The 14,098-nt window shown below is 32.7% G+C and overlaps 1 protein-coding gene across 13 annotated transcripts in view; it reads left to right on the top strand.

Annotated features, from left to right (window-relative positions):
- RAPGEF6 (Rap guanine nucleotide exchange factor 6) overlaps positions 1-12,407 on the top strand; it is a 235,132-nt gene extending 222,725 nt beyond the window's left edge. For 11 of the 13 annotated variants that reach the window (XM_074290952.1, XM_074290954.1, XM_074290947.1 and 8 more), the window contains 4 exons: positions 2,107-2,335; positions 3,108-3,610; positions 6,837-7,157; positions 8,353-12,407. In XM_074290952.1, the coding sequence (XP_074147053.1) occupies positions 2,107-2,335; positions 3,108-3,610; positions 6,837-7,157; positions 8,353-8,378 (1,079 nt within the window). In that variant the 3' untranslated portion in view covers positions 8,379-12,407. The remainder of the gene's footprint in view (positions 1-2,106; positions 2,336-3,107; positions 3,611-6,836; positions 7,158-8,352) is intronic. The other 2 variants (XM_074290955.1, XM_074290950.1) reach the window with 1 other exon arrangement.
- Positions 12,408-14,098: the final 1,691 nt, after the last annotated feature.

Below are 14,098 nucleotides of genomic sequence, written 5' to 3'. Positions count from 1 at the left end.
TAATCTGAACTTGTAAAACATCAAATAAAATGAGAATTTCCATATTTTTATATATGTATGTGTGTGTATGTGTGTGTGTGTGTGTACATACACACAAATTAGGGATATTACTGGAAACTTCAAATTTGTTGTTAGGTACAACTTGCTTTTCATTGCCAATTTTGAGGAGATCACTAGTGGATTTCTTTAGGAATCTGTAATCTAACATTTTCCCCAGTTATTGAGATAAACAAATAGATGCTATGTATATAAAATTAAAATAATCAACATTTTGAATGACAAGAACCAAAAAGATAACTTGACATTTAATCAGGAAAAATGTGATTTTCTGCAGTTAGGTTAAAAAAAATTTATTTCAAAGATATAGGATGAGGCAGGCATAGTCCAGCAATAAGTTCATATAAAAAAGTACTCAGTGTTTTAAAGGCTTCCAAATTTGAGCTATAGCTCAGATACATAATAGTATGTATGTGTTAGCTAGGAAAGCTAATGTAATTTCAGGCTACATTGAGAAAACCAATGTTTAACATACTGGAAATGAAATAGTCCCATTGAACTTTCACAGCGGGAGCATGTAGTGAGTTCTAACTAACACATTTTTATGACAGTCTTGACAAGTTAAAGAATATCCAAGAAAGAGCTGACTACTAAAATGTAAAGGATGAAGGAAGCAGGATAATAATGATGATGATGGTAACAATAATAGCTAACATTTGATAGTTTTGGAATTTGCAAAATGCTTTACATACATTATCTTATTTAAATTTTACCGTGACCATTACATGTATTATTCCCATTTTACGGTTTAGGAAATAGCCTCAGAGCAATTAGGCAATCAGTCCATGGACAAAATTTCAGAGGTGACTTTCAAATCCAGGGCTTCCTGACCTCTTTAAATCCAGGACTTTGGACCATTACGCCAAGTAACATTATAATAGTTGTTTTCATGTAATTGAAAGATTTTTGGCAGAGGGATTGAAATTTTCTTTGACTCCAAAGATAGAACTGGAGGTAATAGCCAAATTTCAACTCAATATGAAGAAAAAATTGCCAAATAGCTCCCCCAGAATGAAATAGACTATCTTCTACATAGTAAAGAATTCTTCTATTGAATGGGTTAAGTTATAATTTGGACTAGATGGCCTCTCATTCTCGTCTATCTCTTGAGATCTTTCAAATCTTTTCAGATTGCTTATTTATAAAAGGACCTCAGATTGTATTGATTAGATTATGTTGATATATCAGTTATACTTGTAGCAAACTTTAAATTTCTAGTGGATACAATTTTAGTGTCAAACTTATCTGTGAATAGAAAAGGAAATGCTAGTAAGTTTGGGGTGATGACAAGAAAGAGAATTTAGAATAAACTTGTAAGGTACCTTTTATACCAAAAAAAGGAAGAAAAAATGGTACATGACCTTTTAAAAATGCAAAAGGAACAAATGGTAAAATCATTGTATAAGATAGCTCTCTGGTCAAAGGGAGGTCTCAGGTATAGAATAGGCATTTGGATTAAATGACTCTTTAAGGGACCTTTTCAGTTCTTGATCCCGTTTTAACAAGGCATATTTTATAATCAGGTGAAAGTTGATAAGTAATAATTATTTTAATAGAATTTTAGTTTTTAGATATGAAGATATTTGTAGGTATAGAGTATTATGGTTTTCTCCTCTTAAGTTTTACTGGAAAACTTAAATGTTTTCTGTAATCCATTGGTTTTATACCATTTCTTATGTCTGCAAGTCACTTTCACTACACTTTTGAGATTGTTTCTGATATGTGAATAGATAATACCAGCCTAACATATAGATTTTTTCTTTGTTGTACTATTGATTTTTTTCAATCCCATAACTTTAACAAATTGAAGAGGTTATTTTTTAAATAAAAGCCTCTGATACCATAAATTTCTATTACTGTTACTGACATATAATTGAAATCTATTTTTAAGTAATTGCAAATTTCTCCCTTTTCTTCTGTAACACAAAGAAATAAATGAGAATTCTTAGTGTATTGTTTTTGTTTTTTAAATATTTATTAGTGAAGTTTTGTTGTTGTTTTGTTTCCTAGGCCTGCTTCTAGTGTAAATATTTCTTTTTCCTTATTTAGGTTATACCCCTATACCATCAGTAAAATCCGAAAACTTCTCAGACTCAAGCCATAGTGAGATTTCATCAAGGTCCAGCATCGTGAGTAATTGTTCTGTTGACTCAATGTCTGCAGCTCTACAAGAGGATCGGTGCTTACCCCAATCTTTTAGCGGCATGGACTCAGTTGGAGCAGCAGAAAAGAAGGATCATCCTTCAATGACAATTGATCACAACCAGCACGTGATTGGGTGAGCTGCTTTAACAATGCTGAGTTGGTTACAAGTCAGGGGAGAAGGAAGCTGGAGAAGACATCATTATTTTTAAAGAAGCTGACTCAGTGTCCATCCTAGGTTGGTCAGTCAGCTAAATATTCTTTGGGTATTACAAGACCAAGAAGGAAAATGAAAGTTCTTCTGTTTTAAATTTGTTTTAATCCATTATAAACTCTTTGGACAGTCAGGTTTTTGAAATTAGAAAAAATGTTAAAGAAGCACTGAATAATGTTGGGTTTGCACCACTGGCTTTATCTGTAAAATCTGGTTTCTTTTTAAAGAACAAATTAATTAAATATTAATCAAATACTGCTTAATAATCTTTAGAAATTTCTAAAGGAGTCAAATCTATGATATTCTCTTTGAATACTATCATCTCTGAGATCAATCCAAAATTATATTACATTGACTTATTATGCCATTTACAAACTACATTTTTGTATTCGATTTGTAACATGTTTTAATGCTAATTTTTAAGGAATGCTATTTTGATCAGTAATACTGTTCTTCAAATTTCTATTTTAATATTCAAGTTAAATACCATTAAAAGATTTAGGGATGTCTTTTACTGTTTGTAATTTTAGCAATCATACTTTTGTGAGTACTTAAGTTGTACTTAAGATACTTATTAGCACCTCACAGACATGCAGTGCATTCATTTAAAAAGATTTTTTTTAATTAGCAAAAAAAGTTTTAAGAAATAAAAAAGGAGGCTTATTGCTCACATATCTATTGTTTCTATCTTTAGATGGGCCCTCTCAAAACCTTCAGTAGTCAAAAGTTTAGCAGTTTCATCATCTTTGAGCACTGAGGAGATTTCTCATGAACACATTACCATAGAAGCAGCTGATAGTGGTCGAGGAAGTTGGACTTCATGTTCAAGTAGTTCCCATGACAACTTCCAGAATATTCAGAATCAGAAGAGTTGGGACCTTTTAAACTCTTATCGACACACTCATTTGGATATCCCCATTGCTGAAGTGGAACCCACAAACTGTGAGCCTTGTTTGTATCCAGAGGGTTACTCTCAGACAAATAGCCAGCCTAAAGATGCCACAGAATGGGTTCAGTCGAGACAAAGCTGGGCCTCTTCGAGCTCTCTCTCAGACACATATGAGACAAATTATGGGACAGTGAAGAGAAGAGTGGTTGAGGATTCCCCCGCAGAGCCAGAGGAGGCTTCGGACTCTCATCCTAGTACTGATGCCACCTATAAAACCGTTACATCCAGTACAGAAAAAGGCTTGATAGGTAAGCTATGTGTTGTATTTTTTTTTTTTTTTATCTTTTCACCATTTTCTGTTAAGTGATTTGTAAAATGATGGCAGATTTTGACTCCATACATCTCTCTGGATGTTGACAGACAAGTGTTGTAGCACTTTAGAACTTGGGTAGCAATGGAGGGAAAGCACATACAGGCATGGTAAAACCTTCAAGTTGTCTGCCTCATTATAAGAGACCCCTAAGTTGCAGAATTTGGACATAATTCCTTTTGGAATGTGCCAGCAAATGATCTTCAGCTAAAACATAGTACATGGTACCTCTTGTTTCTCTGAAGGGTGAAAATAGCTTCACAACTGAAACTAAGAGAAGGAACATTTTGTGATAAGTCTTTTTTTTTTATTAAAGATTTTTATTTTCAAAACATATGCATGGATAATTTTTCAAAACTGATACTTGTAAAACCTTGTGTTCCACATTTCCCCCCTTCTCCTTTTCTCTTTCCTTAAGTGGCAAATAATTCAAATATATGTTAAACATGTTAAAAATATGTTAAATCCAATATATATATATCCTGTGATATTTTTCTTCTTTTTTGTTTCCATGTTTTTATTTTACCTTCATATGAAATGAGGGTTTTATAAATGAGAATTTAGTAGAAAAATTTTTTTTAAACTCACTCCTACTCTTCCTCTTACATGCAAAGATTTTCAGAGTCCTCTTGGATTAGACTTGAACAGGGAAGGAGGGCATTTTCTTTTCTTCCTCTTCTTTCCTCCTCCTCCTCCTTTTCCTCCTCCTCCTCCTCCTCCTCCTCCTCTTCCTCTTCCTCCTCCTCCTCCTCTTCTTTCCTCCCCTCCTCCTCCTCCTCTTCTTTCCTCCTCCTCCTTCTTCTTCCATTACTACTGGTTTGATTTGATTTTTCTTGTGCGGCACAATAATTGTGTAAATATGTATGCATATATTGTATTTAACATATCTTTATACCATGTTTAACATATATTGGACTGGTTGCCATCTAGGGGAAGAGATGAGGGCAAGGAGGGAAAATTAGAACACAAAGTTTTGCAAGGGCTAATGTTAAAGAATTGTCTATGCATATGTTTTGAAAAATAAAAAGCTTTAATTAAAAAAATATATGTGCCAAGCACTAAAAGGCAAAACCAGTCCCTGCCCTCAATCATTTCACAGTCCCTTGGAGAAATAACATGCAAACAACTTTGTACAAACAAGCTGTACACAAGAAAAACTGGAGATAATCTCAGGGGAAAACTCTAGCATTAAGGGGAATCATGAAAGGTGACTTGTAAAAAGTATGATCTTAGATGAGATTAAGAAAGAATGCTAAACATGAGAGACAGCCACTGGAAAAAGAGATGGAGTATTTTGTTCAAGAAGCACAAGGATGCTGATGTCATTAAGTTGTAGAGTATGGTGGAGAGCAGGGAGGTATAAGAAGGCTGGAAAGTGAGGAAGGGGCTAGGTTGTAAAGGTCTTTAAAAGACAAACAGAACATTTCATATTTGATCCTGGATGTAATAGGGAGCTACTGGAATTTATTGAATAGAGATTGGTGGGTTTGCTTTAATCTAAGGAACTTCATTTCCCTGAAAACAATTTTATTTCTGCACTAAGAAAGGTAGGTAGCACCATAATGGATAGGGTGCTGGGTCTGAAGTCAGTTTGATTCATCTTCATGAATTCAAATCTGACCTCAAATACTTACTAGTTGTGTGATACTGGGCAAGTTATGTGATCTTGTTTTCTTCAGTTTTTCCTCTGTAAAATAAATGATCTAGAGAAGGAAATGGCAAACCATTCTATTATCTTTGCCAAGAATTTCCCAAAATGGGGTCACAAAGAGAATTGGGTCTGACTGAAATCCCTGAACAAGAACAACAGATTCACCCACATTATTATATATACCCACTTTAAAGGCAAGTCCTTCTATGTCACGTAGTAGAAACCTTGGATTTAATGTTGCTATTTCTGGCTTTTTAGGGAAAAATAAACTTGATGAATAGGCCTAAAACAATTTTTAATATACCCTCTTAGTATAGCTTATGCAGGGTGCTCTAATATTCATACCTACACTAGAATTCCATTTTTATCACTCATAACAACTTCTTATTTTGGTATTTGGCTAGCTATTGAAATTTTTTACATGTCATATCTTTCCATCACCTTACTTCCCATCCCCATTTTACTCCAGCTGAGAAAATATCCCTGAAGGACGAATTATTCCACTGCTGTCCTTTTAGAACTGACTTTCCTGTTAATGCTTAATTTACTTAAATGATGAATTCTACATAATATTTATAATTGTGTACTGCATATGCATATGCTAGAAAGATGCAAAGAGAGCAGAAAACACATGGTATTTCCTCCATTCATTCATTAAGGATTTGTTTAAGTTTATTATATACCCACTGTACAGGAAGTAAAAGCTGCTCAAGCATCTTATAATCTTTGAATAAAAATAAGTTATACATACATAAAAGAATTAAGTCTTGCCTTTTTCTGACTTTCTCAATGACTGGGAGCAAATCTTTTTGTGGCTGAGAGTAGTCTTCCCTTGTCTCAGAGAGAGAACTACTCTCAAGCTGTGTTCAGCAAGTCAGATTAATTTAATAAGAATTTAATACTCCAGTGTTCATACAATTATCTGATTATATAGCGCAGAAACAACCAATCTTATGAGAAATACTATATTGATTTACTGATTTTAGCACACTTCTTTTGTCTTTTTTTATTAATCTTGATTCAATTCACACAAGTATTCTAAAATAGGTGAAAGTTTCTAGAAATAAAAATCTTCATGACAGGATTTAATGAAATCAATAGAGATTGACAACTGAGGGATGATGAACATTGCTTTCAGTTTTTCAGTGCCAGAAGGTTTTCTTAAAATATTTCATTATTGGAGAACTTTTTTGAAATTAGGGTCAAAAGCTTGATCCAGGTTTTCAATGAGAGAGTTTTGTCATTGATGTTATTTCTTGTAGTTCATGATTATTCTATATATTATGGTAAAAATCAGTAGAGTTCCTTTTCAGCAGATATTTAATATAGTGTTGAGCAAAAAGATAGTTTTTAAAAATTGAAATCAGAAATTTGTCATTGTCATATATTAAGGTTTTTTTCATTTGCCTTTTTAATCATTTTTTCCATTGTAACATTTTGGGTTTCTTTAAGTTTATTTTTTCAAATCTTAAGTTTTCTCATTAACATTTCCATTGCTTATTTCTTGTGCCAGTGTACTGTGTCACCTCACCTAAGAAGGACGATAGGTATAGGGAGCCACCTCCCACCCCACCAGGATACATGGGGATTTCTTTAGCGGATATAAAAGAAGGACCATCCCACCACCCACACTTAAAACCTCCAGACTATAGTGTGGCATTACAGAGGTCAAAGATGGTACATAGCAACCTCTCTAGACTTTCATCAGCCTGTCTCGTTAGTGAACCTATGGCCTGTATTTCACCGAAGATCCTATTTCAGCCACAGCGAAATAGTCTGCAACCATCCCATCCTAAACTAGCTGATGTGACTGATGCAGATAGTGAAACAGATGGTATGTTGATCAACTACCTTTGATTACTATTAAATAAATTTCTGTGCATATAAAGCAAATCTCACAGCTATATTATTTTTATATTTTAATTTTTCTTATTCATTTATTAATAATTCATATTATTTATTAATTCACTTATTAATTTATTAATATTCATTCATAATATAGTTTTGTATATTATAATTTTGAAATGTATTTTAAAGCTTCTGAAAAATCATGTCAAACTTGTAGCATTTATATATGGAAACAACAAGCTGACTTCAGGGCTTAAACCAAGTGCTGCACTTTTAAAAATACATTTTCATACTAAGGTGCTAGTTTAGGGATTAGTCATTTCAAAGTTTTGTATTACAAAAATGAGACATTGATATATTATACTAGTATTGTTATGTTATGAGAACCATAAAATGTAAATTTTTATTATTAAAAATTATTTTTCCCAGAAGCTAACAAATCCCTCTGAACTTAATCGTGTTACACAATTGTTAGCATTACTATATCTAGGTATGACAGTAGATCAAGTGTTGGGTATTGAATCAGAAAAACCTGAATTGAATCCAAATTCAGATATTTACTGGCTGCTTGACAAATCACTTAATTGCTGTTTGCCTCAGTTTCCTCAACTCTAATATGGGTATAATGTCAGCATTTACCTCCCAAGATTGTTGTGAGGAACTAGTGAGTTCATATTTGTAAAGCACTTACAGCATATTCTCAACACATATGCAACTAATATAAAAGTTAAGATTGTTTTTATATATTATTGTTCTGGTTTTTGTTGTTGTTATTCATCATTTGTTTTGTAATTAGCCATAATGACTATAATTCATCACCTGTAATTCATCAACTTAATTAAGCCCTTGAATCTGGCAAATCTCTATCTACTCCCCATTGAATAAGATCTAAGTTTGAATTTTTAAAAATATCCATCATTTGAAAATGAATGTTAACGATTTTTCTTTTTTTGGCCAGTCTCTTTGTCCAGTATAAGTATAATTTAAGAAATGGCATACTTTAAAAAATATACTAATTTTTATGTTTAAACACAATTGTAGTAATGATGAAACCTGAGCCTTTGTTGAAGATTATTAATGTTGGAATAAGAGAAGAGAATGATGGTTTATTTTCATTAATGTGGTTATAGAGGAAAATATATACTAATTTTTAACATCAACTTTTTTTTCCTCATTTCCAGAAAATGAGCAAGTTTCAGCAGTCTAGCCTTTGAGGAAATCATCTTGAAAACAAGTTCAAAATAAAGTACTTTGGGAAGATGGACCATAAGATTCTGTTAGCCAATGCTGACAGCTTGCTGCTGCTAAGAAGTTTTTAGTGCCTGTGTTATGACCAGTGAGGTGGACCTGGCTGAATTGTGCCTCTATTGCATGTTGTCTCAACAGCCTGTGAAATCCATACTTATATGTGACAGAACATCCAGTCTGCAAAACTCACTGACACTGTACATTGATATAAGTGTTATAAGTGTCTGTCTACACACTAGGCCTTCATTGGGATAATCAATTATAAGACTCACTTAAAGTGTGGAGAATCATGTTTAGTGTCATATAGTATTTCTGTGGATTTCCCTGAAAATTATTTTAAGGTAGCATTATGGTTTTCCAGCCAAGAATGTTAATTTCATGGATCTATTGGACATATATTATTTTCATGTCCATGTTCATGCAAAAAGTCAAAACTTCTGCCAAAAAACAAGGACTTTGCAGTGGTGTTTGAATAATAATTTATTAATTAAAAATTTGTAGAGTTTGTTTTTTTTTTAATTTGTGTTTGAGTGTTATGCTCTGGTTGGCTAACATGTATGATTAGAAGGAAATAAAAATCAAACTCATTTAAACTATTCTTATGATAACCAAACAAGTGTCCTTTAAAGCAAATTGTGTTTCCCAAGGAAAAAGCCAAGGAGTATAGATTATACCATTGTTATATGCATAATATCCTGGAATTGAGAGAAAATATACTCTGAATGGAATGGTAAATTGAGGGAAAATATACTCTGAATGGAATGGTAACATTTTTTTGTTTATGATGTGAAATCATCGAAATGTTGCCATCTTATAGACCCAATTTGAAAAGTTTTGTGAAGCTGTCTTTTTTTAAAAAAGAATCAAAATATATGCTTATTAAATGCCTACTGTGTGCTAAGCACTGAGCTAGGTCCCTAGAGATACAAATACAATGAATAAATCAATCATTAACTCTCAAGAAACTTAGGTTGAGGGGAGGGGGAAGGGAGGAATCATTATGTTAAAGTCTTAGAGATCCCCAGATTATTTAAAATAGAGGTGCTCAAATTCATGAAATTAATCTCTATGACTAAAATTCTGTAAGCTTAGTTAGATAGAACTCCACTGTTTCTGAAGGTAAAAAGAAGCCTGGCAAATATATTTTAACTGGGAGTATAAAACAAGTAGGTCATAGATTTAAATTAGGTTTGTGACCAACCACTTTGGGTACTTAAAGAGAAGCAGAGGGGAAATATTATCTACTAAGCCAGTGAGTACTATAAAAATATTTGTGAAATGGAATCATTGCATTTTTATCTATTTCTGCTAATTTCCAGTTATCATTGGGTTACATTTTATTGGTATGTGTGTATTTATAACAGCAGCCTCATATTCAGCTGGGCATATTTTTTAAAATTTAGCCAACCAAAGTATATGCTCATTTATTTTTTGGTGGGAGAAAGGGGAGACCTAAACACAAAGGTATAAAAATGAACATGATTGTTCTTTCCCAGTTTAGCACTCAAAAATCCGTTCCAGTGACTTAATTGGATATGAATGTGTTAGTAATATAGATTTGAACATGTAATTGTACATTTCTGTGTCCTCATTTACAAGGTGAGGCTAGATTTTTAACATTTTTTACAAGCTGGGTGAAATGTTTTCTACATCTTAAGTTAAAAGAATTTTTAAAGTTATTTTATATTATTTCAATTTTATAGTGTGCAAGGTAAGTAAAATAATATTCAGAAAGTTACATGAGTACCAAAAAAAAAAAAAAAATTCCAAAGCCAGTTATGTGCATTACCCAAGTGAACTTTGGGCAGAAATTGGTTCATATTTGAGTGTGTTGTCAACCGTATTATCATCTGTGACTTCGTGTATAAATGTTATCCTCAATAGGACTATCTTGCCCTTTTCTACCCCTTTCCCTCAAAGCTCCAAGTCAGTACACAGTTCTAATGTAATCACATTTGTCTCTTTCCTTCTGTAGGGCTTACAGTTAATCTTACTGTAATCTTAATCTTAAGAAAAGCAACAAAAAAAAAAAAAATCCATGCCTAAAAAAAAAAAAAAAGAAAAGAAAAGAAATCATAGCTGATATCTGAAGCTCACATATTCTTTCTCAGAATGAAGTATTCTGGATTAGGTTAGTTGCTGCAGTAAGGATTTGACTGTTATGTCAAAAAGCTGTCATGCTTTTTTTGCCCTAATGGATTAGGAATAATATTAAAAACTAATATGGTAAAAAAAAAAATATTACACGCTTTAAAACCATATTGTAGTCATCTGAGTTGTAAAGAAGTAATATTTAATCAGGAAACTGTATATGTACATTGCCTGAAAAGAGGAATATTTTTTCTTTCACAGACCTTTTTTGCTCCTAAGTTTATCAACCACACTTGCCATAGCTAACAAAAAACAAAGCTGTGTTTTTCCTGCAGGTGTCTTGTTTAATTGGAGTGCAATATTCAATAAGTTATTTTATATACATTCCCCAAGTTAGACTTGGGGTTTGTAAACTCTCTCTCCTCTTTCTCTACTCCTCTTTTATCTCCTCCTTTCTCCCCCTCTAATTTAGCAAACGTTTTCATGTAATAGAATATCTGAGTAGACATTTTATCTGGATAGAAGGTGTTTTATGTAAATTAAGATAGTCACATGAAAGGAACCAGGTGACTTTTTCTGTGCTTCTGATTCAGAGTGGTTTGCTGCTACCTGGCCCAACTTTGCATATAAGGGATTCTGATGATCACATTGATCAGGGACAACAGGTAAATGTGTTGTGGTTGTGTGGGAATTTAAGAAATAATCACTCCCTTTTTGTTGAGTTTGACTGTATATATTGTAAGTTAGTTTGTAATTTTTCACTTTCTTGGTTTGTTACAAAGCCATAGTGAGAAAAGCCACAGACCTTGTGTGTCTTATATTCTCTATGGTTTCTCTGGACTTTTTCCAAATTCCTAACATCAGTCAAGGAATGAACATGCCTTTCCCTTTCCTTCTCATGCCACTCAGCACTGGTGTCTGGAGGAAGTGCTTTAAAAATCCCTGATATGTCAAATGGGGCCAAGAAAGCAATTGAATTTCAACCAAATGGTTTAAAAAATTAAGGAAGATAAATGATTCCATAGAGTATCTTAATTTAAGATAATTATCATTAGTGTTCATTTTTCTTTTGTACATTTATTTTCAATAAAAGTAGATGCTCTATATTTGGAAAAATGACTGATATAAATGCCCACAAAATTGGTTTTAGCAGAGAGTGTAGAGTTGCAAAATAAATTCAATAATGTGCTGATCTTAAAGCTGAGGCTACCTGGCTTATAAACATGAACTTAAGGCCTCCTTGTGATTATGTAGATCCCCTTATTTGCAAGATTGATTAAATCTTTGTATAGCATTTCCTCTTTAACCAAGAATGGAGGAAAAGCATTCTAATTTCCTTTTATCTTAAAAAGCAATTTGATTGCAGTGGCTTGATAACATTTTTGTTATGATTTTAAGTTTTATTGAGTGAGCATTAGAAATTGTTTTAAGAAATTCACTAACTTAAACTGATTGGGATACTCTGTTTAGAAAAGCTAACCAATATATTTAAAAATTAAAACTTGAACACCCAGTTCAGCTTTAGTTTAGGTTGTGCTTTTTAATGGCTGTCTTTATTTTTGATACATGGAATGCAGTTTAACTTGGTATTATAAATTCTAAATATGTGAGAATATTGGCAAAAAAAAAAAACTGCACAGTTGAAATAATATTCCAATAGCAACTGTACTGCACAATTCAGTGATTGTAAAGTATTCTGTAACAAGCAATGTTTGTCTCCTATTTTTTGATACCTCTTACACTTATGTCTTTTAGAAAGACAGTGCCTCTGTATGCTTTTTTGTATTTTTACTGAGTGATTGTAAATATTTGTTATATTTTTGGTTAAGAGAATGTTTAAAAGTAATGTTTATTATCGAATCTACTAATATGTTGAAAACAATAAACAATATATACATTAAGATTCACTGGACCTTTTTTGTATAGATAACAGAGATATTAACTTTAAAATCAAATGAAAAGAGTTGACTGGTGAACTTCCTTCTGTATTGTTGCCTTCTCTTAGATTCTAAAACCTTATAAATCATATTCTTTCCAGATGATATTTAATGAGTCAGTAATTGTCATTTTGTAACCACTGATGTAGTTCTTTCACATTAGATTCAAGATAGGTTCTCTGTCTTTGTAACTATCCTTTCTCATTCATTTAACTCATTTTTCTTCCTTTTCCATACTTTTTTCTTTAAGAAAGTAGTGGAAAAAGAACTAAGGATTTCCTTAGGGAAGTGAATTTAATTTTGACAACCAAACTTAATTCAAAGACCATTGCTTTCTTCACTCATGAAGCAATCGTCTATTGGCATAAGGCAATCAGGGGAAGTACTCTTCTCCCTTGAAATTTAGATTCTTAATATAATTCTCTGAGAGGATTCCTCCAAAAGCTGTGATTGAGAAGGAATGGAATGGTTGCTCAACAATTCTGAAATGCTAACCCAAACTGTGTTACATATTGTGATTTTTCTTTCTCTAATAAATGTTGCCTAAAATCATCTTGGAACTAATTAGTGACTCAGAATGGAACTAGAAAGGGCTATGGCGGGATAAAATAGAAATAACATTATTATATTTATGTAGGACCTACATTGGCTCAAGTGATAATGTGATAGGACTCTTTTCATTTGGCTCTACCCACAATAACATGCTAGAGGTTGCTTTAAAAAGTCTGTAAAGATATTAAACCCAAAATAGTAATTTTCTCCATGAACTGCTACTTGTGATGTTGGTGTTCAGTCATTAAGTTGTGTCCAATTCTGTGACCCTGCTATCCACTATCTCCTGAAGTCTTTTCAATCTCATATTCATTGTTTCCTTGCTACTGTCTTTCCATCTCAGTCTCTGCTGTTGTCTTCTCCTTTTGCTTTCAGTTTTTTCCAATGTCCCATCATAGTCAATCCTATCATCTCATTATGTACCAAAATATTTAAACTTCAGCTTCAGTATTTGACATTCCAGTCAATAGCTTGAATTAATTTCTTCAGGTATTGACTTATTTAATCTCATTGATGTCTGAGAGACTTTCAATATTCTCCAACATTGCAATTCAAAAATGTCGATTCTGTGGTTCTGTGTTTTGCTTATAGCTAAATGCTTATTGCTATATGTTTGCTACTGCGAAAGTAATAGCTTTATCTATACAAACCTTTCTTGGTAAGATAGCATTTCTGCTTTTTAATATTCTCTCCAGATTTGCTACAGATTTCCTTCCAAGGAGAAAGTATCTTTTAATTTCCTGGCTTCAATTAACATCCACAGTGATCTTTGAGCCCAAGAATATAAAATCTAACACAGCTTTCATTTCTTCTCTACTTTCCAGGAATTGATGGGACCAATTGCCAAGAGCTTAGGTTTTTTTTTTGGTGGTGGTGGTTGTTTTTTGTTTGTTTGTTTTGATGTTAAACTTCAAACTAGCCTTCTTGCTCTCTTCTACTCTCATTGGCATACTTTTTAATTTCTTTTCACTTTCTGCTGTCAGGGTAGCCTCATCAACATATCTAAGACTGTTGATATTTCTTCTGTCAGCCTTAATTCCAACTTCTGATTAGGTGACATTTCATGTGATGTACTCTATATATAAGTGAAATAAATAAG

Source organism: Sminthopsis crassicaudata, chromosome 2 (assembly GCF_048593235.1).
Source record: "Sminthopsis crassicaudata isolate SCR6 chromosome 2, ASM4859323v1, whole genome shotgun sequence".
In the NCBI taxonomy this organism is placed as follows: domain Eukaryota; kingdom Metazoa; phylum Chordata; class Mammalia; order Dasyuromorphia; family Dasyuridae; genus Sminthopsis; species Sminthopsis crassicaudata.
The sequence above is the reverse complement of the archived record's forward strand: the minus strand, read 5'-3'. Positions and strand labels throughout refer to the sequence as shown.